Genomic DNA, 23,730 nt, shown 5'->3' on the forward strand with positions numbered 1-23,730 from the left:
TTATCCATTCATCTGTTGATGGACATCTGGGCTCTTTCCATAGTTTGGCTATTGTGGACATTGCTGTTATAAACATTGGGGTGCAGGTGCCCCTTTGGATCACTATATTTGTATCTTTGGGGTAAATACCCAGTAGTGCAATTGCTGGGTGGAGGGTAGCTCTATTTTCAACCTTTTGAGTAACCTCCATACTGTTTTCCAGAGAGGCTGCACCAGTTTCCATTCCCACCAACAGTGTAAGAGGGTTCCCCTTTCTCTGCATCCTCGCCAACATCTGTCATTTCTTGACTTGTTAATTGTAACCACTCTGATTGGTGTGAGGTGGTATCGCATTGTGGTTTTGATTTGTTTTTCCCTGATGCCAAGTGATGCTGAGCATTTTTTCATGTGTCTGTTGGCCATTTGTATATCTTCTTTGGAGAAATATCTGTTCATGTCTTCTCCCCATTTCTTGACTGGATTATTTGTTTTTTGGGTGTTGAGTTTGATAAGTTCTTTATGGATCTTGGATACTAGCCCTTTATCTGATATATCATTTGCAAATATCTTCTCCCATTATGTCGGCTGCTTTTTGGTTTGGTTGACTGTTTCTTTTGCTGTGCAAAAGCTTTTTATCATGATGAAATCCCAATAGTTCATTTTTGCCTTTGTTTCCCCTGCCTTTGGAGACGTGTCTAGCAAGAAGTTGCTGTGGCCGAGGTCACAGAGGTAGCTGCCTCTGTTCTCCTCAAGGATTTTGATGGATTTCTGTCTCACATTGAGGTCTTTCATCCATTTTGAGTCTATTTTTGTGTATGGTATAAGGAAATGGTCCAGTTTCTTTTTTATTTTATTTTATTTTATTTATTTAATTGACAGAGAGATAGAGAGAGCACAAGTAGGCAGAGTGGCAGGCAGAGGGAGAGGGAGAAGCAGGCTCTCCGCTGAGCAGGGAGCTGGACGTGGGACTCGATCCCAGGACCCCAGGATCATGACCTGAGCCAAAGGCAGCCACTTAACCGATTGAGCCACCCAGGTGCCCCGGAAATGGTCCAGTTTCATTCTTCTGTATGTGGCTGTCCAATTTTCCCGACACCATTTGTTGAAGAGATTGTCTTCTTTCCATTGGGTATTCTTTCCTGCTTTGTTGAAGATTAGTTGACCATAGAATTGAGGGTCCATTTCTGGGCTCTATATTCTGTTCCACTGATCTATGTGTCTGTTTTTGTGCCAGTACCATATTGTTGTGATGATTACACCTTTATAATAGAGCTTGAAGTCTGGGATTGTGATGTCACCAGCTTTGGTTTTCTTTTTCAACATTCCTTTGGCTATTTGGGGTCTTTTCTGGTTCCATACAAATTTTAGGATTATTTGTTCCATCTCTGTGAAAAAAGTTGGTGGTATTTTGATAGGGATTGTATTGAATGTATAGATTGCTCTAGGTAGCATAGACATTTTAACAATATTTGTTCTTTCAATCCATGAGCATGGAACATTTTTCCATTTCTTTGTGTCTTCCTCAATTTCTTTCATAAGCGTTCTATAGTTTTCTGAGTACGGATCCTTTGCCTCTTTGGTTAGGTTTATTCCTAGATTACTTATGGCTTTGGGTGCAATTGTAAATGGGATCGACACCTTAATTTCTGTTAGCTTTCTAATAGCCAACTCCCTGGGTCCATAGGCCAAAACTAACCGGTTGCTCTATTAAACTTTTCTTGATAGCAAGACCATAAAAATGTCTCCCTTTGAGCAATTATAGAGAGGGGCTGTGTAAAAAAAAAGTACTGTCCTCCTCAGAGAGAAAACAGTGACGAGCTTCACAGCACTTCCCTGAGGACAGGATGAGACCCAATTTGGTGGTGCTACTAGTGGAAGGCTGATTTCCTGGGCTCAGACTGGGTGATTTGATACAGAATGAATAAATACATGATGATAATCCAGGTAACGGAGTATTATAATGGGTGTCACAGTATGGGGCAAGGGAACACTTATATTACAAAATCAAGTGGGAAAATTGGAGATGACAAAAACACAAAAACATCAAACTATATGTAGAAAATTATCAGAGTAAAATTCTCTAAAATATTAACAGTAAAAATAAAACAAAACCAAAAGAAACTACAAACAAACAAAAAAATCAAAGTGGTTACACCATTTTACACTCTCATCAGTAAAAACGAGATTTCCAGATGCTCCATATTCTCACCTTACTTGATATCATTACTATTTTAAAATTTCAGTCATTCTAGTAGGTATATGATAGTACCTAATTCTGGTTTTAATTTGCATGTATCTGTTGTATCAACCTGATGATCGAATATCTTATGTGCTTATTGCTATTCTTTGAGTCTACTTAGTTCCATTTATGTGTCTACGTTTATTATGATATCACATTGTATTGATTATTGTACTTGTAATAATCTTGTAATGAATCTTCAAATTAAAAAAATTAAAAATTAAAAAAATTAAAAAAAATAAAATTTCCGTATATTTGGAGCGCCATTAGCTTTTTTTTTTTTTCCTTTAGTTGTCCAATGGGAAATAGAATGGGGGAAAAGTAGTTTTAAAGATGATTGGCGTAAAACGTGAGGAGTGAGGGGCCAAGCCTCGCAGGATCGCCCAGACCTTACCCCGCGGCCCCGGACGCCATGTTTGCGGTCCCAGCCCGGACCAGCCGCGCTATCCAGGCGCCCTGTGGCGCGGCCCGCCGAGACGCAAGGTCCTCCGCGCAGCCTAGAGAGGACGCGGAAGTCGGCTGGGGGCGGGGCCCGAGGCCCCTGCGCGTTGACCAGCGATGCAGTTTAACCGGTTCTGTGAGGGTCGGTGATAGTGTGTCGCTGAGCGGGGACGTTCGCGTGTTGCCCTCTGTTCTCCCGTTTACCTCACCTAGCGGTGCCGCCAGCGCCCGAGGGGAGTGGGTGCGGGTCCCGAGTCCCCCGGCGAGGGTCGACGCCAGCAGTGTCTGTCCTCGTGCCCGGGTGGTCGGGGCCGTGCCACCCTCGGTGTCCCCCGACCGTCTCTTCTGAGGCGCGCCCATCCCCCACTCCTCAAGTTCCCAGCCCTACTTCTCCCCCGAGGAGCAGGTTCTGGGACGACCCCGGGTCATAGTGGACAAACCTCCTGTTGCCGGGGCCGGTGACCTTCGATGATGTGGACGTGGGCTTCAGAAACAGAGTGGACTCGCCTGGAGTGGCCTGAGAAGGCTCTTTACACGGACGTGACATTAAAGAATTGCGGAAACGCCATGGCTCTGAGTAAGAACTCTCCTGTGACCCACAGTCGCTCCGACTGGAAGGCTTAAGTGCAGTTTCTCACTAACAGACTTTCCGAATAGCAGAGCTCAGCCTTCTTCTGGTTTTGGTTTTTATTTCAATGTCTATTTCTTCCTTGTATTATTTATCTATTTACTTATCTTAAAGATTTATTTATTTGAGAGAGAGAGCGAGCACGAGTGGGGGAAGGGGTAGAGGGAGAGAATATCCAAGCCGACTCCCGCTGAGCCGGAGCCCCATGTGGGTCTCCATCTGAGCCCTGAGATCATGGCCTGAGCCTAATCCAGAGTCGGATGCTTAACCGACTGAGCCACGCAGGCGCCCCTATATTTATTTTTATGCCAGAGGAAAGGCTTGGAATTTGCATGTCCCTTGGCTTGAAATGTCCCTTATTGGTATGGCAAGCCCTCTTTTGGTGCAAGTGCTGCCGGATGGAGCTGTACAAGTCCTAATTCCCAGTATTTTGACAGAGAGCCTTGAAATGCTGCTGGGCCCTGAGGCAAGATACTTCTTTCTCTCTCTCTCTCTTTTTCCTAAATAAACTCTACCTCCAGTGGGTTCAAACTCACAACCCCAAGATCAAGAGTTGTTAAAAGTGGGCAGTTTTGTAAGCATTCTCAATTCTTGCCTTTCTCATAGCTAGAGTTCTGCATAAGCACTCCCCACAGCAGGATCCTGGGCCTGGGACTGACTGGTAGCTTTCTAGGGTGGCTGCCCACTGCCAGTCTTCTTTTCATCCCAGACACACAAAAAAGATTTGCCACCAGGCCCATCCAGGCCTTAGAGTATATTCTGCCCCTCAGAGCATATTTCTCCAACTTCCCCCAAATTTAGGAAATGAGTCTTTAGTTCTTTTTGTCACTATAATCCTGTATCAGAATGTTTTAATTAAATTAAATTTGGAGGGACATTAAGGTAGAAGATTCCCATCTGGAGTTTGCCAGCCCCCCTACCCCCTATTTTGTAGTTAGAAAAGGAGTCCTGCAGTGTAAGTGTTGGAGAAAGTATGTACGAATGGGATGGAGTTGAAATCCACCCTTGATTACAAAAGGGTGGTAGAAAAGAGTTTCCCAGGGTACCTGGAAAACCAGAAACACAGACCAGGCTTTCTACCCATTTTCTGTAATTCTGTGGTGATCGGCAGAAAAACCTTTATCTGAGAAGCTTTTTTTAGGTTAGAGTGGACAGCAAGATAGTGGGAAGCTGGGAAGTCTACAGTTGGTCATGGGAAAAGAGGAAAGAAGGAAGTAAATGGAATATCTAGAGCCAGTGGGTAGGAGCCAAGGGGCAGGAATGAGGAGGACAGTTAGCCTGTCTGGAGCCATGAAATTAGGGGGCTAATCAGCAGAGAGTTGCCCTCATACCCTGATTCCTTAACATGCTGATCCTTTTTCTTGCCCCCGAATAGGATTTTCAGTCTATAAAACTGAAGTGACAAGTCACTTGGAAAGTGGGGAAGCCTTGTGTATCTGGGTTGGACAAAGAACCATAGCCAGGTGAGTGCAGGAAGGCCTTTGAGACCCCTGTCCTGCTCTGCCTTCAACTTGTACCTATTACCGTAGAAATTCTAAAGGCTCGTGAATTCTTTTGTTCAGAATATAGGTTCATTCTAGTTAGTTTTCTCCTCCTGGTTTATTTTATTTTATTTATTTATTTTTGGTTTCTTTTACTATTATCAATGACTATCCAGGCCTTTTCTCTCAGGTCTTGAACTGTGGTTCAGAGTTACCGTGAAGATGGATTTCTTCCCACCCTCCTCGATTCCCAATGGACTTAGGATTTTTTTTTTTTTAAGATTTTATTTATTTATTTGAGAGAGAGAATGAGACAGTATGAGAGGGGGGAGGATCAGAGGGAGAAGCAGACTCCCCGCTGAGCAGGGAGCCCGATGCGGGACTTGATCCCGGGACTCCAGGATCATGACCTGAGCCGAAGGCAGTCGCTTAACCGACTGAGCCACCCAGGCGCCCTGGACTTAGGATTTTTAAGTGAGCAGAATGTAGTAGCATTTACAGGTTTTTTTTTTTCCTCCTGTTATTAATTAATTAATTAATTTTTATTTTTAAAGTGATCTCTGTGCCTAACATGGGGCTCAAACTCATGACCCCAAGATCAAGAGTCACATGCTCTATTGACTGAGCCAGCCAGGTGCCCCTAGCACTTCCAGTTTTTGTGTGTTCTATTTAGAATCTGCATTTTCATTTTTCTTTGGAAATGGAGGCAGAGTAGAGAATGGGTCTTTGGATCTGGACCCCCTCAAATTCTCAGAACCCTCATGTTCAAATAAGCACCAGTCTGAATCCAGTGGCCCCTCTTCTGACATTGGACTGAGAAAAGGTGTCTCTGGGTGATGGCAATGGGACCTCCAGCCCGCCTTCCTCAACTCTGTCCCCTTTGTGAAATCAACAGGACTTCTCATCCTGGGGAACAGGAAGAGGACTGGAAAGTTATCTTGACCCAACAGGCCATGATTACAGGTTTGCCTAAGGTGAAGACCTTCCCTGGTTACTTGAAGGGCCAAGAGCTCATTCCTGTTCTCTCCTGGTTGCTGGGGGTTGGGCACTGGCCCCAGTGCAGGATTGATGCGCTCCCTGTGATCCAGACAGCTTGGCTCAGTCCTCTTACAGATTTGCTAAAGGCAAAAAGAATAACTTCAGCCACCAGACATTGAAACAGTTGGAGCTTTATTGCTGATAAAGTTAAACATTTGATTGTCAAATTCTGTTTAAAAACAAAATCCAATAAAGCCAGTGTTTTTATTCATTTTTATCTCCATGCTCTAATCAGTAGACGAGGTTGCTGATAATGATCCTCTCCTGGTTTAAGAATGAAAAATCACACCTTCCAAAAAAACTAGCATATCTATTTAAATAGTGCTACCAGGACTACAAATTATTATTACTATTTTAAAGGTTTTATTTATTTGGAGTGAGTGCATACGAGTGGGGGGAGGGGCAGAGGGAGAGAGAATCTCAAGCAGACTCTGAGCTGAGCACAGAGCTGGTCTCAGGGCTCGATCTCACGATCCTGAGATCATGACCTGAACCAAAATCAAGAGTTGGGATGCTCAACCAACTGCACCACCCAGGCATCCCCCAGGACTACAAATTATTAAGTAAGCTATCAGAATTACAGACTTTAAAGTCTTTAAAATTTATAGACTTTAAAGATCACTTTCCCAGGATATATTAACAATGTCTGAAGTCCAGCAGTCTTGAAAGACTCCTTAAAACTAACCTTGATAAGGGGCGCCTGGGTGGCTCAGTTGGTTAAGTGTCTGCCTTTGGCTCAGGTCATGATCTCAGGGTCCTGGGATCAAGCACCACCAACTCCCCCCACCAACCTTGGCCTCCCTGCTCAGTGGGGGATCTGGTTTTCCCTCTGCCCCTCCCCCCCTGCTGGAGCATGCTTGCACTCTCTCTCTCAAATAAATAAAATCTTTAAAAAAATAATAACCTTAGCAAGAACACTTTTGGGACATTTGAATAGTGCTTGCTTTTCTGCAGCTGTTAGGAGAACAGAGAAATATTTTTTCCCCCTGATCTTTTTTCACCAGTAGTTGGGGAGTTCTGTAGTTTCAAAGCCAGATTGGAATTCTGTTAATTAGTATAGGAGGAGGGAAAAGAGAGGCAAATTTGAGAAGCTAAAAATTCACAACATAGGAAGAGGGCTGAATAGGATAATTATCAGATAGATCATGGGAATGTAATGGAGGCCTGTTTTCCATCTGTAGAATTTGGAAGATACTTGTTAGGTGGAGTGCACATCAAATTTCAGTCCCAGCTGTTGTCCGCCACGGCCATGGGCTTGGGCCTCCTGTCATTACTGCACCGGTGGCTCCTGAGCCAGTGGCTGACCTGTAACCCCTGGATTCCAGTGAGGAAAGGGGGACAGAGGTTCACTGGTAGCACAGTCCCTGACCCCGCTGAGTCCAGGGGGAGCCGCCGCACAGAATAGCCCCCTTAGTCCCTCCTCCCTGAGGCTGGTGTGGAATCAGGGATCTAGGGAGGGACCGGGGACTGAGAGATCCACTGCTGTCTGCCTTTCCTTCTGCAACACTTCTCCCTGTCTCAGCTCTTGGAACCGGGCCCTCATCCTCCCTGTAGAGCCTCTCTGCTTTCAGTCCAGGGATTCTGGAGAGGAAGATCCCCAACTTCTGTGGGGAGTAAGCCCTTGATATAGGCCTCCTGGTTATTTACTAATACGCCGTGGTTTGAAAAGAGTGGTTTCTTCCTGCCACGTAAGTAGGTAGTTGTCGGTGAAGAGCTGGAATTTACCCGAGGCCTTAGGGAGCCTGTTGATTTTAATTGGGTAGCTGTATATCCCAGTGTGTTTGAGGCATTTCCAGTCAAGACCCCATGTCCCCGTGGGACTGTTAATAGCATTCCTTTCCACTGTGAGAAGTAAGAAGTACCCGCATCGTGACAATAAATCATATGGTCCCTGGAATTCTCGGACAGCTCACATTTGCTGCAGGATTGGTTCCTGCCCTTTGAGTTCCCTGCCCGGTCGTTCGGACTGGAACCAGTCAGACCAGCTTGCCCATGGGCCCCTCAGCTGTGCAGCCCTGGACTGCCTTTCTTACCCCAGGTCGGTCATGCGGCCAGTTTCCGTCATTGATAGGGCCACTGATGTGGGAGGAGAGAAACCGTTGCTGTGTGCTTTAACAACATCCTCCCCGAGGGGACACTGACAGCTATTTGAGACCCAGCTGTAAACACACCGAAGAGAAGGAAGCATTGACGGAGGGGGAGGGGGGTGGCCTGTCAACCACCTGTGAAGTTCCATCACTCTGAATTGTTCTTTCCTGCGGAGACTTGACCGCACAAGTCAGGCAGCTGCAGGGTAGATGTGGGCTGTTAGGCCAGTGCCCGCTTTTCAAATACGCTGAATTGGGGCGCCTGGCTGGCTCAGGTGGTAGAGCATGCAACTCTTGATCCTGGGTTGTGAGTCTGAGCCCCAAATTGGGTGTAGAGATTACTTAAAAATAAAACGTGTAGGGGTGTGTGGGTGGCGCAGTCGGTTAAACGTCCGACTCTTGATTTCGGCTCAGGTCATGATCTCAGAGTCGTGGGACGGAGCCTGATTGAGATTTTCTCTCTCCCTCTGCCCCTCCCCCCACTCATGTGTGCTCGCGCTCTTTCTCTCTCTCTGTCTCTCAAAAAAGAAATAATAAAATAAAATCTTAAAAAAAAAATTGGGTGCCTCAGTGGTGCAGTCGGTTAAATGTCCCGACTCTTGGTTTCAGCTCAGGTTGTGATCTTGTGGGTTGTGGGATCGAGCCCCGCATTGGCCTCGGTGCTCAGCACGGAGTCTGCTTAAGACTCTCTCTCATGGGACACCTGGGTGGCTCAGTCGCTTAAGCAGCTGCCTTTGGCTCAGGTCAGGACCCCAGGGTCCTGGGATCGAGCCCCGCGATGGGCTCCCTGCTCAGCGGGGAGCCTGCTTCTCCCTCTGCCTGCCACTCCCCCTGCTTGTGCTCTCCTCTCTGACAAATAATAAAATCTTAAAAAAAAAAAAAAAAAAAAAGACTCTCTCTCCCTCTGTTCCTCTCCCCTGCCCAAGCTCTCTTTCTAAAATAAATCTTTAAAAATAAATAAATAGGGGCGCCTGGGTGGCTCAGCCATTAAGCATCTGCCTTCAGCTCAGGTCATGATCCCAGGGTCCTGGGATCGAGCCCCACATCGGGCTCCCTGCTCTGCAGGAAGCCTGCTTCTCCCTCTCCCACTCCCCCTGCTTGTGTTCCCTCTCTCACTGTGTCTCTCTCTCTGTCAAATAAATAAATAAATAATCTAAAAATAAATAAATAAATAAATAAGCTGAATTGAGGTACTTCTGGGGAGTCCCCCCTGTCCAGGGAGCCCCACCCCCACTTCACTCACATTTCCATTTCTTCCATGGTGCCTAAAGACTTGGGAATTTGTGAACTCAGCCCTAAATTTCCCTTTCTACCTTTGTTAGCTGTTGTTCACAGTGGAAAGAGATGGAGAAGCGTACCGGCTTCTCAGGCTGGCTTTACAAGCAGGGTCACCACGGGTGAGACAGGCCCCGCCTCAAGTGCTTACAACCATACCCGAAAGAATTTCGGAGCGAATAGCTAACTTGTACTGCGCAGTTCCCACTTGCCAGGGCCTGTTCTAAGCATTTATTACATGTCCTGGTAACCTAAAGGTTTCTCTGCCTCTACCATTTACAGTTAAAGAAACAGATTGATTAACTTGCCTAAGGTCATCTGAATGAAAATTGAAAAATAAAATTATTGCTGCTTATTTTCTGATTATAGAAGTAATTCTTGTTCAGTATAGAAAATTTGGAAAATACAGAAAAATGAGACCTAAATTCACAAAACTGCAGAATAAAACAAGTCATCTCTATTTGTACCCTGAGACATAACCCCATGCTTAGTAAGGTTCTGCCAGGTTTTTTTGCCTCTTGAGTAGTTTTTTAAACATAGCTGGGATTACTTGATACATGTGTTTTATAACCTGATTTTTTATATGCCCTCTATTTGTGGACATCTTCCTGTGGCAATACCTATTTTTACATCATGTTTTTTAATGGCTGTATCGTCTTATACATATGCACTATAATGAATTTTATTCTTAACTGATTCTCTATTGTTGGACATTTATGTAACTTCCAAGCTGTTATAATTAGCCAGCATGTGAATTTACAATGAGAAATATATCTGGCAAGGGAACAAGACTATTTCTGCAAGTTGGGCACACATCTTTTCCCTATAAAAAGGATATAGAAAGTCAAATTATATTATAGAATTCAAAAAAAGGGCATTGATCTTAATAACCTGCATCAGCAAGCTACGTGGTAGCCTGTTAATACACATTTGAAGATGTTTAAATAAGATTGTCTACATCATAGCTTTCCAAGTTACATCAAAGACAAAGCCCAAATCACACACATCCGGGCCTTCTGATCCTCACCTTCAGAACTAGCCTGAGGTGGGTAGGTTCTGCAGGTGATTAATCTTGTCTCTCCTGCCACTCTTAGGGTCCTAAGTACCTGCCATCTCATCTCCATGGTCTGGCACCTGAACATTTTACATGGCTGTCCATCATCTATACATACTACCTTGTCATCTTTGTCCCCCATAATTTACTTCTCATTGCCTTGTGTGGAGAGAATCCATGTGTTTGTAACATCTAAGTAGTTGATTGACAAAAGGTGTATTTGCTTTATTTTATTTTTTTAAGATTTTATTTACTTATTTGAGAGAGAGCACGAGAGTGGGGGGAGAGGGAGAGGGAGAAGCAGACTCCCCGCTGAGCAGGGAGCCCGATGCGGGGCTCCATCCCAGGACTCCGGGATCATGACCTGAGCCGAAGGCAGACGCTTCACCAGCTGAGCCACCCAGGCACCGCTGTGTATTCGCTTTATACACTTAGATGAAAGCAGAGATTAGTGGGAACCTATTCCATATCCTTTTCTCTTGGAGACATTTGCAAATTGATTTAATGTGTGTCTGTGGGTAACTTTTTGCTTCAAGCAAAGACTTTGTTTATTGCTATACACAGTCATTCAAAAAAAATCTTCCCCACACACCTCCTATTTGCCAGGTCCTGTTCTAGATGCTTGAGATCATCAATGAACAAAAAAGATAAAAATTCTTTCCCTCATGAATGTATATGCAAGCAAGTCGGGTGTGGGCATTATTGAATTTCACTGGGTGGCATCAATATGCTAGAATCTGCTGAGCCGCTCTCTTGGTACAGTTTTAGTTTAGTGTGAGTTTTGCCAGTTTGGATTGCTGTATACACATTTTAACTTAGCTGTATTCAAAAGATAGCTTCAATTGTGTATGTGTGTGTGTGTTTTAATTCTTGAAATGTTCTTATATACAGAGTGTGGAGAGTCGTGCAAGAAGGAAAGGGAGAGAAGGAAGTGCACACAACAGGATGCTGCATTGTTTCCTTAAACGAGCATGTGTTTGAACATTTTCCCCTTAAAGGAAGGATCCTGGAGGGCCCTACTTCATTTAGGTTTGCTGTGCTGCTGGTTCAAGTGTTTTTTGAGCTGCCTTTGAAGTGGTTACATGTATGTGGGCCTCAAGTGTGACTAGTCTTTGCCTCTTGAGGATCATTTTATTTTGAAATGTAGCCAAAAGTTATTTAGTGGAATCTGAAGACCAAGGAATTCCGCAAGCCGGTGAATAGATGTTTAGTCAAAAATGTCTGTGATGTGAGCTGGAAGTTTTTTGGACCTTAGGAGTCAAGGGTGTGCAAATTATACGCCATTTGAGGCCCCTTGACATCATTAGTCGAGCAAGGTTGCTTTCACTTTATTTCCTGTTTTCTCGTCGGCCCACTCCTACCCCCAGAAGTGGGCAATTCTCTTTTTTTTTTTTGAAAAGTTTCTTTAGTTATTTAAATAATATCTATCCACGACGTGGGGCTCGAACTCACGACCCTCAAGATCAAGAGCCACATGCTTTTCTGACTGAGCCAGCCAGGCAACCTAGCAATTCTTTATCCTGTTCAATATATATATTTTTTAATTATCTTAAGGTGTACTTCTGTGTAGGGTACATGTATTTTCTATCTTTTAAAAACCATTTCTCTTACTATAAAATAAAATTCATGCAAAATGTAAAAAATTCAGTCAATAAAAGAAGTTGTAAAGAAGAAAATTAAATTTACTCATAATTCCACCATCTACACTATGAGCATTTTGATATATATACTTCTATCTTCTGGACATTGTAGGCTCCGGGGTCCAATACAGGGCTTGAACTCATGACCCTGAGATGGAGACCTGAGCTGAGATCAAGGGTCAGATGCTTAACTGACTGAGCCACCCAGTCACCCCTGGACATTTTTATACACTTACATGTGCCTACCCATATTAACTTAAAATGGAATAATTATGTATAGTTTACGATCCAGTAACAGTTGACTGTGCTTTTTCTTGCTGACGGCTTTCTGATTTTTCTTCTAGTCTGTACATCTGGAGTGGTTCCTTCTCAGTAGTAGTTGCACATGGTAGAGGCTGTCCTCTTATGTTCAAGAAGTCTGGTGGAGCAGGCAGTTCCGGACAGTGTGGTGGCTCCATAATGTCATCAGTGCCCCAGGCTCCTTCCGTTTTTTTCCACTATCCTCCTTAGCATGTGGCTTCTTTGAGGTCACATCGTGGTCAAAAGATGGCCACTGTATATAAGCCCCAGCAATCCCATTCTCATTCCAGGCAGGAAGAAAGAGGAAGCTAAAAACACCCCTTAAAGCAACACTTCTCAAAACTTTAAATGCATATGTGAGCCAACAGGGGGTCTTGTTAAAATGCAGATCCCAATTCCATAGGTTGGACTAAATGCCCAAGATTCTGCATTTCTAACAAAGTATCACACTTTTTATTTTTAAAATTTATTTATTTGAGAGGGCGTGAGAGCAAGGGAGATCACAGAGGAAGAAGGAGAAGCAGACTCGCAGCCAAGCAGGGAGCCTAATGTGAGACTTGATCCCAGGACCCTGAGATCATGACCTGAGCCGAAGGCAGACGCTTAACCGACTGAGCCACCCAGGCACCCCTATCACACTTGTTTAAATAAGAGGACTTGAAAGAACTTTCTGGAAGCCCTGTCTAGTGACTTCCTGGCTTTCATTTCATTGGCCGGAACTGTATCATGTAACCATCCCTGGCTGTGGGAGAGGCTGGAAGATGTGGCCTTTTTAGCTGGGCACTTTGTCACCCTGGATACAACAAATGTGTTTCTGTTAGTAGGAAAGGAGAGTGGTGTTGGTAGGTGACTCACAGCCTCTGACAGAGTGCTCAGATCACATTGGAAAAGCTTTTGAAAAGTCTGTCCTCTTAATTGTCACAATTCAGGGGCGCCTGGGTGGCTCAGTCGTTAAGCGTCTGCCTTCGGCTCAGGTCATGGTCCCGGAGTCCTGGGATCGAGCCCCGCATCGGGCTCTCTGCTCCGCGGGAAGCCTGCTTCTCCCTCTCCCACTCTTCCTGCTTGTGTTCCCTCTCTGCCTGTCTCTCTCTGTCAAATAAATAAAATATTAAAAAAAAAAAATTGTCACAATTCATTTTTGGTAGAAAGTATGATTTCCACTGCCTACCCTTTATAGAAATTTTTTTCTGGGAATGTTCTCAGTGAAACCAGAATAACTTTGTAATATATATAAAGTGATGGCCCTTGTCACTCTTCCCAGATGCAAATTTCTCCTACTATAGTTTTCCCATTCTGGTTTGTGAAATAAGTGGACTTTGGTGGGGGGTGGGAGGAAGAGATGGGCTAAGAGACTAGCTCTCCTGCTTAGCTTTGCATATTTACTCCACCTTTACATTCAGCCTGGGATGCTGTTTTAACTCCAGATGCAAGTATCTAAGATCCTGTGAGATCTGTCATTATTTCAAAATAAAAAGCTAAAAAATCTCCAAAATCCCGATCCAACTGTAAACAGTATTTTTGAGACATTCTTGAATTATAGGCGTTTTCCATGCAAAAGGTTTTTTGGAAAGTCTTTAAAAATTGAAAGAGATCAAAAATATATAAAGTACTCCTACAATCAGGGGTGCCTGGGTGGCTGCCCACCAAAAAAAAAATAAGAAAAAAGAGGGAGGCGCCTGGGTGGCCCAGTCAGTTAAGTGTCTGCCTTCGGCTCAGGTCATGATCCCGGGATCCTGGGATCGAGCCCCGCATCGGGCTTCCTACCCAGCAGGGAGTCTACTTCTCACTCTCCCTCTGCCTCTCCTCCGACCAACCCCCTTGTGCTCTCACTCTCACACACTCTCTCAAATAAAGTACTCCTACAATTAAAAACAAGCAACATTAAAAAATGGGCCAAGGGCTTGAGTAATAGACATTTCCAGGAAAAGATGCTTAACATCACTAATCATCAGGGAAATGCAAATCAAACCTACAATGAGATACCACTTCACACCCGTTACCATGACTATTACGAGCAAAACAAACTACAAGTGTTGGGGAGGCTATGGAGAAATCACAACCCTTGTGCGGCCGCTGCGAAAAATGGTATGGCAGTTCCTCAAAATAATTCAAATAGAATTACCATATGACCCAGCAATTCTGCTTCTTGGTATATTTCCAAAAGAACTGGAAACAGAGACTCTGGTATTTATTTGCACACCCATGTCTATAGCAGTGTTAGTGATAATACAGAAGGTGGAAGCAACCAGGTATCCACCCCTGGGGGACTGGAGAAACGAAACGTCGTATCGTACAATGGAATGTTGCTCAGCCTTTCAAACGAAGGAAATTCTTTTGTAAAAGATTTTATTTATTTATTTGAGAGAGAGAGAATGCAAGAGAGCACAAGCTGGGAGAGCGGCAGAGGGCAAGGGAGAAGCAGGCTCCCCACTGAGCAGGGAGCCCGATGCAGGGCTCAATCCCAGGACCCCGGGATCATGACCTGAGCCGAAGGTAGACGCTTAACCGACTGAGCCACCCAGGCGCCCCTCAAACAAAGGAAATTCTGCCCCCGTGCTATGACATGGATGAACCTCAAAGACATTGTATTAGTGCAGTAAGGCAGTCACAAAAGGACAAATACAGTTTGACTCCACTTATAGGAGGTACCTCGAGGAGCCAAATTCATGGAGATGGGAAGTGGAGTGGTGATTGCCAGGGGCTGGGGGGAAGTTAGTGCTTAATGGGTATGGGGTGTCAGTTTGGGCAGGTGAGAGAAGTGCTGGAGGTGGTGGCACTGCGGCTGGAATGTGCTTAATGCCATTGAGCTTATGCTTAAAAGTTACTACATAAATTTTATGATCTATACATTGTACCACAACTTTTTATTATTTTTTTATTTTTAAAGATTTTATTTATTTATTTGACAGAGAGAGACACAGCGAGAGAGGGAACACAAGCAGGGGGAGTGGGAGAGGGAGAAGCAGGCTTCCCGCGGAGCAGGGAGCCCGATGCGGGGCTCGATCCCAGGACCCCAGGATCATGACCTGAGCCGAAGGCAGACGCTTAACGACTGAGCCACCCAGGTGCCCCTGTACCACAACTTTTTTAAAAAAAGAGTGGTTGCAGGGCGCCTGCGTGGCTCAGGTGGTTAAGCTTCTGGCTCTTGGTTTCAGCTCAGGTCATGATCTCAGGGTCGTGGGATGGAGCCCCGTGTCCGGCTCTGCGTGGGCTCTGCGCGCAGTGGGGAGTCTGCTTGAAGAGTCTCTCCCTCTGCCCCTCCCCTGACTCTCTCTCTCTCTCTCAAAATAAATAAATCTTTAAAAAAAAAGAGTGGTTGCTGGTTGGGCTTGTTCTTTCAGCCTGAGTGCAATGGAGCAAAGCCGTAGCCAGCCACAGCCCGGCTATGACATGAGTAAGAAATAAGTCTTTGCTATTGTCTAAAAAAATCAAGAAGTAAATACCTTTTATGTTTATATCTGAGCATAATAAAAAAATTCGAGAGAAAATGTTTTTCATTAAGTTCTTTGTGTAAAAAAGAATGTGGAAAGTGAATGGATACCTCTCTTAATCCTTTCCTTCAAGGATTTAGAATAAAATCATCCAGATTTCATATAAGTATATATGATTTTTATTTTTTTTTAATTTTATTTTATTATGTTAATCACCATACATTACATCATTAGTTTTTTTGTTTTGTTTTGTTTTTAAAGATTTTATTTATTTATTTGAGAGAGAGAATGAGATAGAGCATGAGAGGGGGGAGGGTCAGAGGGAGAAGCAGACTCCCTGCTGAGCAGGGAGCCCGATGTGGGACTTGATCCCGGGACTCTAGGATCATGACCTGAGCCGAAGGAAGTCACTTAACCAGCTGAGCCACCCAGGCGCCCTACATCGTTAGTTTTTGATGTAGTGTTCCATGATTCATTGTTTGCGTATAACACCCAGTGCTCATTTAGTACGTGCCCTCTTTAATACCCATCACCAGGCTAGCCCATCCCCCCACCCCTTCCCTTCTAAACCCCTCAATTTGTTTCCCAGAGTCCATAGTCTCTCATGGTTCGTCTCCCCCTCTGATTTCCCCCCCTTCATTTTTCCCTTCCTACTATCTTCTTCTTCTTTTTTTTTTTTTTTAACATATAATGTATTATTTGTTTCAGGGGTACAGGTCTGTGACTCATCAGTCTTACACAATTCACAGCGCTCACCATAGCACATACCCTCCCCAGTGTCCATCACCCAGCCCCCCCATCCCTCCCACCCCCCACCAAGTATATATGTTTTTTTAAAAGGATCAAGCTGAACTTTGGTTTTCCCCTTACAGCACCTTACTGCATCATGAAACATCTCCAGGTCTTTCCATATAAGTCTACTTTATTCTCTCTGTAGCTTATGGTATTTCACTGCGGAGACATGCCATATCTCCCTGACCAGTGGAGATTTATTATTTGTTACACTTTTAGCCGTTTACTTATTTAGTGGCCCAAGTCGAGATGGTTAGGGTATATGTGGGAAAATTTTTAAATTCTAAAGTGAAGCCCACTTGTCTTCCACAGGAGGGATGCTGGGTACTTACTGTCCATTGTTGCCTCAGAGTCCAGTTTCTGAAGCAGATTTGAATGCAGGGTTAGAACTACAGGGCTGTGCGTACTCCCCCTTCTGGAAATATTCCTGCCTTGTGTGTCTGGTCTCTCCCTGGGCATTGGGAATGGGTTGGGGTACAAGGCAGAGGACTGCCTCTTTTTTTTTTTTTGGTCCTCAGAAACTTTTCCCCCAGCCTCTGCCGGTCGTGGCCCCGAAGCCCCCACCCTCTGCAGAGGAAAGTCCTGAGGCCCGGTCATGGCGGTCATGGCGGCTGCAGCCCTAGCCCTTGGGTCTGGTAAGCTTTGCTTCCTTCCGCTGCTTCACGAGACCTTGCCTGACCACCTAATAATCAATTAAAGTTTGCATTTCTTCCTGTGGTATAATAAATATATTTGGCCTTTGGCCCTGGTTCCTGGCACTGAGCTTCTAAAACCCTTTGAATTTCCTGGGTGATAGAATCGTCTCTTGTTACTCTTAAGGAGTCCCTTTCCAAGCACACAGGAGTTTTTGCTGACGAGGGGACTTAGGGCAGGTAGGGTCCCTGGATAGCCTCAGGATGGGCCTGGTCACCAGAGAGACCAAGTAATTGGAGGGTTGCAATTTTCAGCTCCACCAATAATTGGAGGGTTGCAATTTTCAGCTCCACCTGCCAACCTATAAGAAGGGAAGAAGACTGGTTATGAAGCCCAGTAAGACCTGCTGGGCAGTGAGATTTGACGAGTTCTTCTGGGTTGATGAACAAGAACACATCTGTGCCAGCAGGTGGCACAGCCTAAGTCCTCCGGGGACAGAAGCACCTACGCTCTGCTTATGATCTCTACATCTAGCTGTTTAGTCATATCTTTCAATACCTTTGTAATAAACTGGCACTAGTAAGTAAACTGTTTTCCTGAGTTCTGAGAGTGGCTCTAGCAATTAATCGAACCTGAGGAGGGGGTCATGGGAACCCCTGATTTAGAGCCAGTTAGTCAGAAGTGCAGGTGACAACTTGGACTTGGTGATTGGCATCCGCAGTGGGGACAGTCCAGTGGAACTGAGCCCTTAACCTGTGGGATCTGATGCTCTCTCCACGTAGACAGTGTCAGAAGTGAGTTAAATCATGAGACTCCCTTGGGGGGCCTGGCTGGCTCAGTCAGTGGAGCATGTGACTCTTGATCTTGGGATTGTGAGTTCAAGCCCCATGTTGGGTGTAGAGATTACTTAAAAAAAAAATAAATAAATAATTTTTAAAAAAGATTAAAAAAATAAAATCTTAAAAAAAAAAAAAAAGTTACGGGACACCCAGCTGGTGTCAGAGAACTATTTGGTGTAGGAAGACCCCCGAACACACACCTATTTGGTGACCAAAAGTGTTGAGAGTTGGGGAGGGAAATACAGTTTTCCCTTGCACCTTCATTGCTGTGGTATTTGCTTGACCACGGCAGCCCTAGCCATCCCTTTCCCTGCTGGAAGACCCTTGTCTTGTTCCATAGCTGTCCTTACTCATCAGGTATAGACAGAGACTCAGAGCCTCCCCTTTACTCTGCTGAAAAATCCCTCGGGGATTATTCTTCTGGTGGCAGCAGAAATCCTGTGTTTCAGGATTGGGTGACCTTTGAAGATGTGTGAGGCCCTGGCCATACATGTCACTCATAGGGACTGGCGTTGCCTGGCCCTTCCGAGAGGAATCTCCATTAAGACGTGATGGAGAATTTTGGGAACGTGACCTGACTGGGTAAGAACTCTCTGTGTGTCTCAGTTAATCCATTGCTGACTAAGTCATTGCTGCCACCCATTTGTTGGCATGGTCTGAAGCTTTCAGGTTAGTTGGTTTTAGTTTCTGAATCCTTGTAAGCTGCATGGTCCCTCCTGATGAAGAGTGGGCTATTTCTGCTTCCCGTAAATGTTGGGTTCTGATACTTCCCCTACTGGAAATGGGCACATTTCCTGGGATCTGAGTTTACCCTCTCCAGCACCCAGGTGATCTGTCTGTATCGAAGACCTTGACCTTGGGAGTTTTACTTCCGGCCTAAGATGGTCGTCCCCTTAGAGAGCAGCCCCGCCTGTTGGCTTCCCCGGCCGTGTCTGTTTCATGTTGGCAGAAGGCCTAAGGCTGCTTTGGGTCCATTATCTCCCCTTTTCCTGTTCCCAGTGCTATGAATAGAATTTTATTTTTCCCAGCCTAATCTGATCATCTTCCTGGAACAAAGGGAAGCATGATGGGTACCAGATCTGCCGGCCACTTGAGGATGGAGGGCTTCGCTCACACCAGTGAGTGAGGGGAGTCCCTTAGCTCCCCTGCTGTGGCTACTCCTTCCCGTGTGCCTTCGGAAACATTGGGCGGAACGCTGATTTAGATGATTCCTCATTTTCTCTTGGTCTCTTGGCCACCAGGGGAAATCGGATAGAAACTTCGACAGGAATACCCCAGTGTGCATTTCCTCTCCCCTGGGTTAGCCATGAGCACCCGGAGGACGGCCTCTGACGTCTGCCTCTGCCTGCGCCGTCTGCGTGCAGTGAAGACCCCGAGGAGCTTCGCCCACAGCCGTTCCCCTTTACCTGCTGCTTTGTTTTCTCACCCCTTTCCTTCTGGGGCTTGACTTCATCTCTACACATCAGCTGACTGCGCTGTTCATTCCCTAGGTGTTCTGCCCGGCCCTTCGTTCCTCCCTCTCACTCTCTGTGTTACCAGCACACTCGGCCTTCCCTGTCGGCTGGCTCTCGGCCCCGTCCCAGCCCCCTTCCCTCCCTTACCGCGACGGCTTGGGAGGACGAGGGCCGCACACCAGCATTCTCTCTTCGGTGCTTCTGTTCTCAGGTTGGTTTTGGTGCACAGTGGCTATCAGGTCCTGCCGCGTTTTTATTTGTCAGGTGGTGAGGGCGGAGGCAGGGAGGCGGAGGCGGCTGGGAAGCAGGGCATTTCTGAGGACGCTCAGTGTGGAGGGAAGGCGTGGGGAGAACTCCCAAAGGCTGGGCCCCAGAGATCTAATTTTGTAGAAGCTCCTGAGTCCCGAGAAACCACAAGAGGTCTTAGAAGAAAAGATCTTTCAAGTATGGCGAGTGCGGGAAGAGGTCCCCTGGGAAGTCACGACCTCCTGCTTGGCGGAAAATCTGCTGGAGAGAGGTCTGCGCTGTCCCGTTCCTGCGGCCCACAGGAATTGCGCTCACCAGCAGTCTGATCGAGGTAAGGAGCGCGAGGAAGCGCCGAGAAACAGAAACGTGCCCGGGCATCGGTGTGCTCACGCCAGAGCGCACTCCCGCAGCAGGTGTGGGCAGTTGTGGTCTCGGGCTCCGAGCACCGCAGCAGACGGAAGGCCCGTGGCTGTGAGCGGCGTGGCAAAACCTTTAGCACCAGCTCCCAGCTTCCCACACCGGGCAAGAAGTCTCCTGAGTGCTGAGGGTGGAGAGAAAGCCCCAGGAGTCAGTCGCTCAGGCTGCTCATCGGTACTTCATAATCGAAAAAGCTCCGTGAACGTAATGAGTGTGGAAGAACCTTCCAAGACGACGAGGCACTTTCTCCTTTTCTTCGCGATGGGAGGGAGTATATGTGTGTCGGTAAGGAGTGCGGAGAGGCCTTTTCTCAGGAGGCTGCTTCTCTTTGTTGCAGATGTGGGAAGGCCTTTAGGAGGAATCCCAACCTTATTGATTGTCAGAGACTCCACTTCGGGGAGAGGCCTTGATGGGGAGGGAGGAGGGCAGAAAGGTGGCCAGCAATCACCAAGACCGTCATCAGCATAGTAGGTTTCATACCATTTCCAAGCCTGGAGTCTGACTAGTGGGAAAGCGGGAAAAGATCATCCCTTCCCTTCTCCCAGAATGGATGCAGGAGACCGAGGGTGCAAACACAGCAAGGAGGGGAAAGCCTTCCCTGTGGCTAATTCCAAGCCGTTTCTGTAAAGGGGCCAGAGAGTAAAAATGCTCGGCTGTGGGCTATCGGCCCGGCCCTGCTGTCGGAGCACAGAAGCAGCCAGAACTACGCATGCCGAGGAGTGTGGCTGCCTTCCAGTACGATTTGCTTTACGAAAACAGAGAGCCTACCGGGTTTGGCCCGCAGGTCCTACTTTGCCAACCCCTGTTCCAGAGAGAAAGCCTCTCGAGAAGCCTTGATAATCAGAGGATGGAGTCACGAGACAGGATTCGTAATGCAGAGAAACCTCGGAACAGCACGATCAGTGCAACAGAACCTTCAGGGCGGTGCTCCAGCCTGTCAGAGGGCGGTAGGAGAGGCCTGAAAGATCCAGAAACCTGGGTTTTGCCACAAAATAGCCGAAGGACCAGCACCCAGTCACTCAAAAGCCACAGGGCTTTTATGAGAAGAACAAGAGAGTACATCTGAGAGTGCTTCCAAAATGAATATGATAAACACATATATTAATTTTTGTAAGTGATCTCTACACCCACCGTGGGGCTTGAGCTCACAACCCCAAGATCAAGAGTCGCACACTCCACTGACAGAGCCAGCCAGGCGCCCCGCTATGGTAAACACATTTAAAATGGTGATTTATGTGAAAAGATGTTACTCATCCTCCGAATAGTTTCTGAGCCCCTGCCTCGCCAGGTTCCTGCAGAAGGAAATCGGGAGCAGAGAGGGCAGGTGGTGTTTAGCGCCACGGGACAGGATGATTTCACCGAGGGGATTCATGAGGGTCATGCTGGGGGCTCCAACATTCAGCAGTAGGGGGAAGCGAGGGACTCAGCCTGGAAGATTGTGAAAGTGTCCCGTGAGGTGGGAAAACAGCAGTGAGGAGCCGGGAAGGCAGTGCCTGAGGATGGGACAGTCGCCTCCTGGTGCTGCTGCTGAGCAGGCAGGCGTAGGACTGGGCAGGGACACTGGCTCTGTTGAGGGCGCTGTCTGAGCTCCCCGCGGCTGCACCTAGCACCTAGCACTTAGCACCTAGCACCTAGCACCTAGCACCAGCCGAGCGGCTTAGAACAATAGGAATTCTCAGGGTTCTGGAGGCCAGAGGTCCAAAATCAAGGTACCAGCGGGACCGAGCTCCCTCTGCGGGCCCTGGGGGATAATCCTTTGCCTCAGCCAGCTCCTGGGGCTCCCAAGGCTCCTTGGTTTGTGGCCGTGGAACTCCATTCTCCGCCTGTGTCTTCTCAAGGCCCGCTATCCTGTCCGTGTCTCTTCTGTGGCTCCTAGGACACTTGTCTTTGGATTTAGGGCTCCTCTCGTAATCCAGGATGATCTAGTCTCAAGATTCTTAATTACATCGGCAAACACCCTTTTTCCAAATCCATTTGCACTCCTAGGTTCCAGGGGTTAGGACGTGGATGTAACTCTTGCAGGGGCACCTTCCGGCCCGCTCCAGGTTTTGCTGCTGAAGCGATGGTGACAAAGCCAGTAACAAAGGGAGCCGGTTCTGAAGGGATTGGGGGAGGGGAGGGAGAGGGGAGTGTGCCGCAAGCCAGTGTGGAGCTGGAGGGTAAGACTGAGTCGGATCCTCTGATACCCTGCTCTCCCTGTCGGATGTAGCATTCCCCTCCCCCCACACACACATGTCATGGCTTTTCTGGAATCAGCCATTGCAGTGGGCGCATTGTATCAGGGTCTTTAGAGGCCACATGAGCTTCCCCCGGGGGTGGGGGGATAGCATTGCCAAGGCCAGGGGGTGGGGGGGTGGCCAGGAGGTAAAAGAGATGAAACTCGCAGTGGCCCGACTTCCGTGGGCACTTCTGGAAGGCCGGAAGGCGGTACCTGGGACTGGCAGAAGTCGGTTACCTGCAGTCGTGAGGCGACTTTCCACCAAACAAATGGCATGTCCTCCCCCAACCACAGGAAGCCTGTCCTCACTCACTAAACCCACCGCCCAAACTTGCAGGAGGAAGAGGTAGTCTTCCTGAATGCCGGGCACCCACGGGAGGCTTGCCATCGGGCCGGGACCCAGATCTCCGATGGGAATGGCTCACCCTGGCTATTTCGCCTAGGAAATCTCAAACCGGCACGCCAACAGTGGTGCGCTTTCGGGAATTGTGAGTTGAGGTCATCTCAGCCTTGAACAAAAGAGAACTAAACAGAAGATCTCAGGTGGAGGCCTTGGCCAGGATAGGCCGCGTTGCGATGTGCAGACAGACCGTGGTGGCGGAGGAAGTTACTCCCCGGAGGGTTAGCACCGGGAGGACGACGGGGCGTGTGTGGAGGGGTGGAGGGTGTATTTCAAGTCTCAGCTGAAACCCGTTTCAGAAAGACAGCCCTGAGTAAGTGGGGTTCCCTGTTTCAGCTCACCTGTCCCATGTCGGCCTGGGAGCGTCGCTCCACCATGGCGAGGTCTGGCCCAGCGTTGCCCCCACGGACCGCATGGACCGCAGAAGGGGAGGCAGACCCCGCTGGCTCCCGCATCTCGGAGAGGGCTTTGTCCCGAGCAGTCGCTCTGTGCTGCCTGGGGGGGACACTGCCGCCTCCGCCCTGCAGGAGCCCATCTGTGAGCTCTGACCCGCGCACAGCCCCCCGCCCACCCCCCGTGGCAGGGTGTGCAGGGGAGTCTCCCGCAGTCACTGAGGGCGGAGTATATGCAACCCTCCCTCTGCACCGCTGCCTCTCCAGCGGCCTCTTGGCACCTTGGCGATCGCTTGCTACCTCCCAGCTCTTCCCCTTCCCTGTCCTTATTCCCAGACTGAGGAATGCCACCCTGAAGTGTTTCCTTTGAGCCACCCCGCCCCCAGGTTCCCCACTCTCTCAGCCAGCCCTAGCTGAGAGACGGCGCAGTGTGCTACCCCAGCGCCAGCATAAGGCCCTCCGCCCCTTGCCTTCTCCCCGGGCAGAAGTACTTCAAACCGTCTGATGGAAGCAAACATTTCTATTTTGGGGGGCGCCTGGGTGGCGCAGTCCTTAGGCATCTGCCTTCGGCTCAGGTCATGATCCCGGGGTCCTGGGCTCAAGCCCCACATCGGGCTCCCTGCTCCGCGGGAAGCCTGCTTCTCCCTCTCCCACTCCCCCTGCTTGTGTTCCCTCTCTCGCTGTGTCTCTCTCTGTCAAAAAATAAATAAAAAATCTAAATAAATAAATAAATAAACTTTAAAAAA

At 47.4% G+C, this 23,730-nt stretch overlaps 1 protein-coding gene across 14 annotated transcripts; it reads left to right on the plus strand.

The window, feature by feature from the left end:
- Nucleotides 1-1,584: 1,584 nt before the first annotated feature.
- LOC118550424 (uncharacterized) lies at nt 1,585-23,730 on the plus strand. 14 transcript variants are annotated; one of them, XR_013441295.1, is made up of 6 exons: nt 1,585-3,236; nt 4,663-4,750; nt 16,904-17,020; nt 19,348-19,522; nt 19,702-22,813; nt 22,929-23,730. XR_013441295.1 is itself a non-coding variant. In XM_078055482.1 (6 exons), exons 1-6 carry the CDS (start codon nt 3,128-3,130, stop codon nt 23,138-23,140), a joined length of 888 nt encoding a protein of 295 aa, XP_077911608.1. In that variant the 5' UTR covers nt 2,684-3,127; the 3' UTR covers nt 23,141-23,730. The 14 variants fall into 14 exon arrangements, 2 of the variants coding, with proteins under 2 accessions (XP_077911607.1, XP_077911608.1); XM_078055482.1 differs by having other exon boundaries at nt 2,684-3,236; nt 19,702-19,888; XR_013441298.1 differs by adding exons at nt 18,307-18,439; nt 18,886-18,975 and having other exon boundaries at nt 2,691-3,236; nt 19,099-23,730.

This window comes from Halichoerus grypus, chromosome 9 (assembly GCF_964656455.1).
Source record: "Halichoerus grypus chromosome 9, mHalGry1.hap1.1, whole genome shotgun sequence".
NCBI classification, from domain to species: domain Eukaryota; kingdom Metazoa; phylum Chordata; class Mammalia; order Carnivora; family Phocidae; genus Halichoerus; species Halichoerus grypus.

Excerpts from the sequence above, each read along its gene's own strand:
- LOC118550424 (XM_078055481.1), top strand. The coding sequence starts at position 3,128 with ATGATGTGGACGTGGGCTTCAGAAACAGAGTGGACTCGCCTGGAGTGG. Across the intron at positions 3,237-4,662 it reads CGGAAACGCCATGGCTCTGA|GATTTTCAGTCTATAAAACT; the intron begins GTAAGAACTCTC and ends GCCCCCGAATAG. Across the intron at positions 4,751-16,903 it reads GGACAAAGAACCATAGCCAG|AAACTTTTCCCCCAGCCTCT; the intron begins GTGAGTGCAGGA and ends TTTGGTCCTCAG.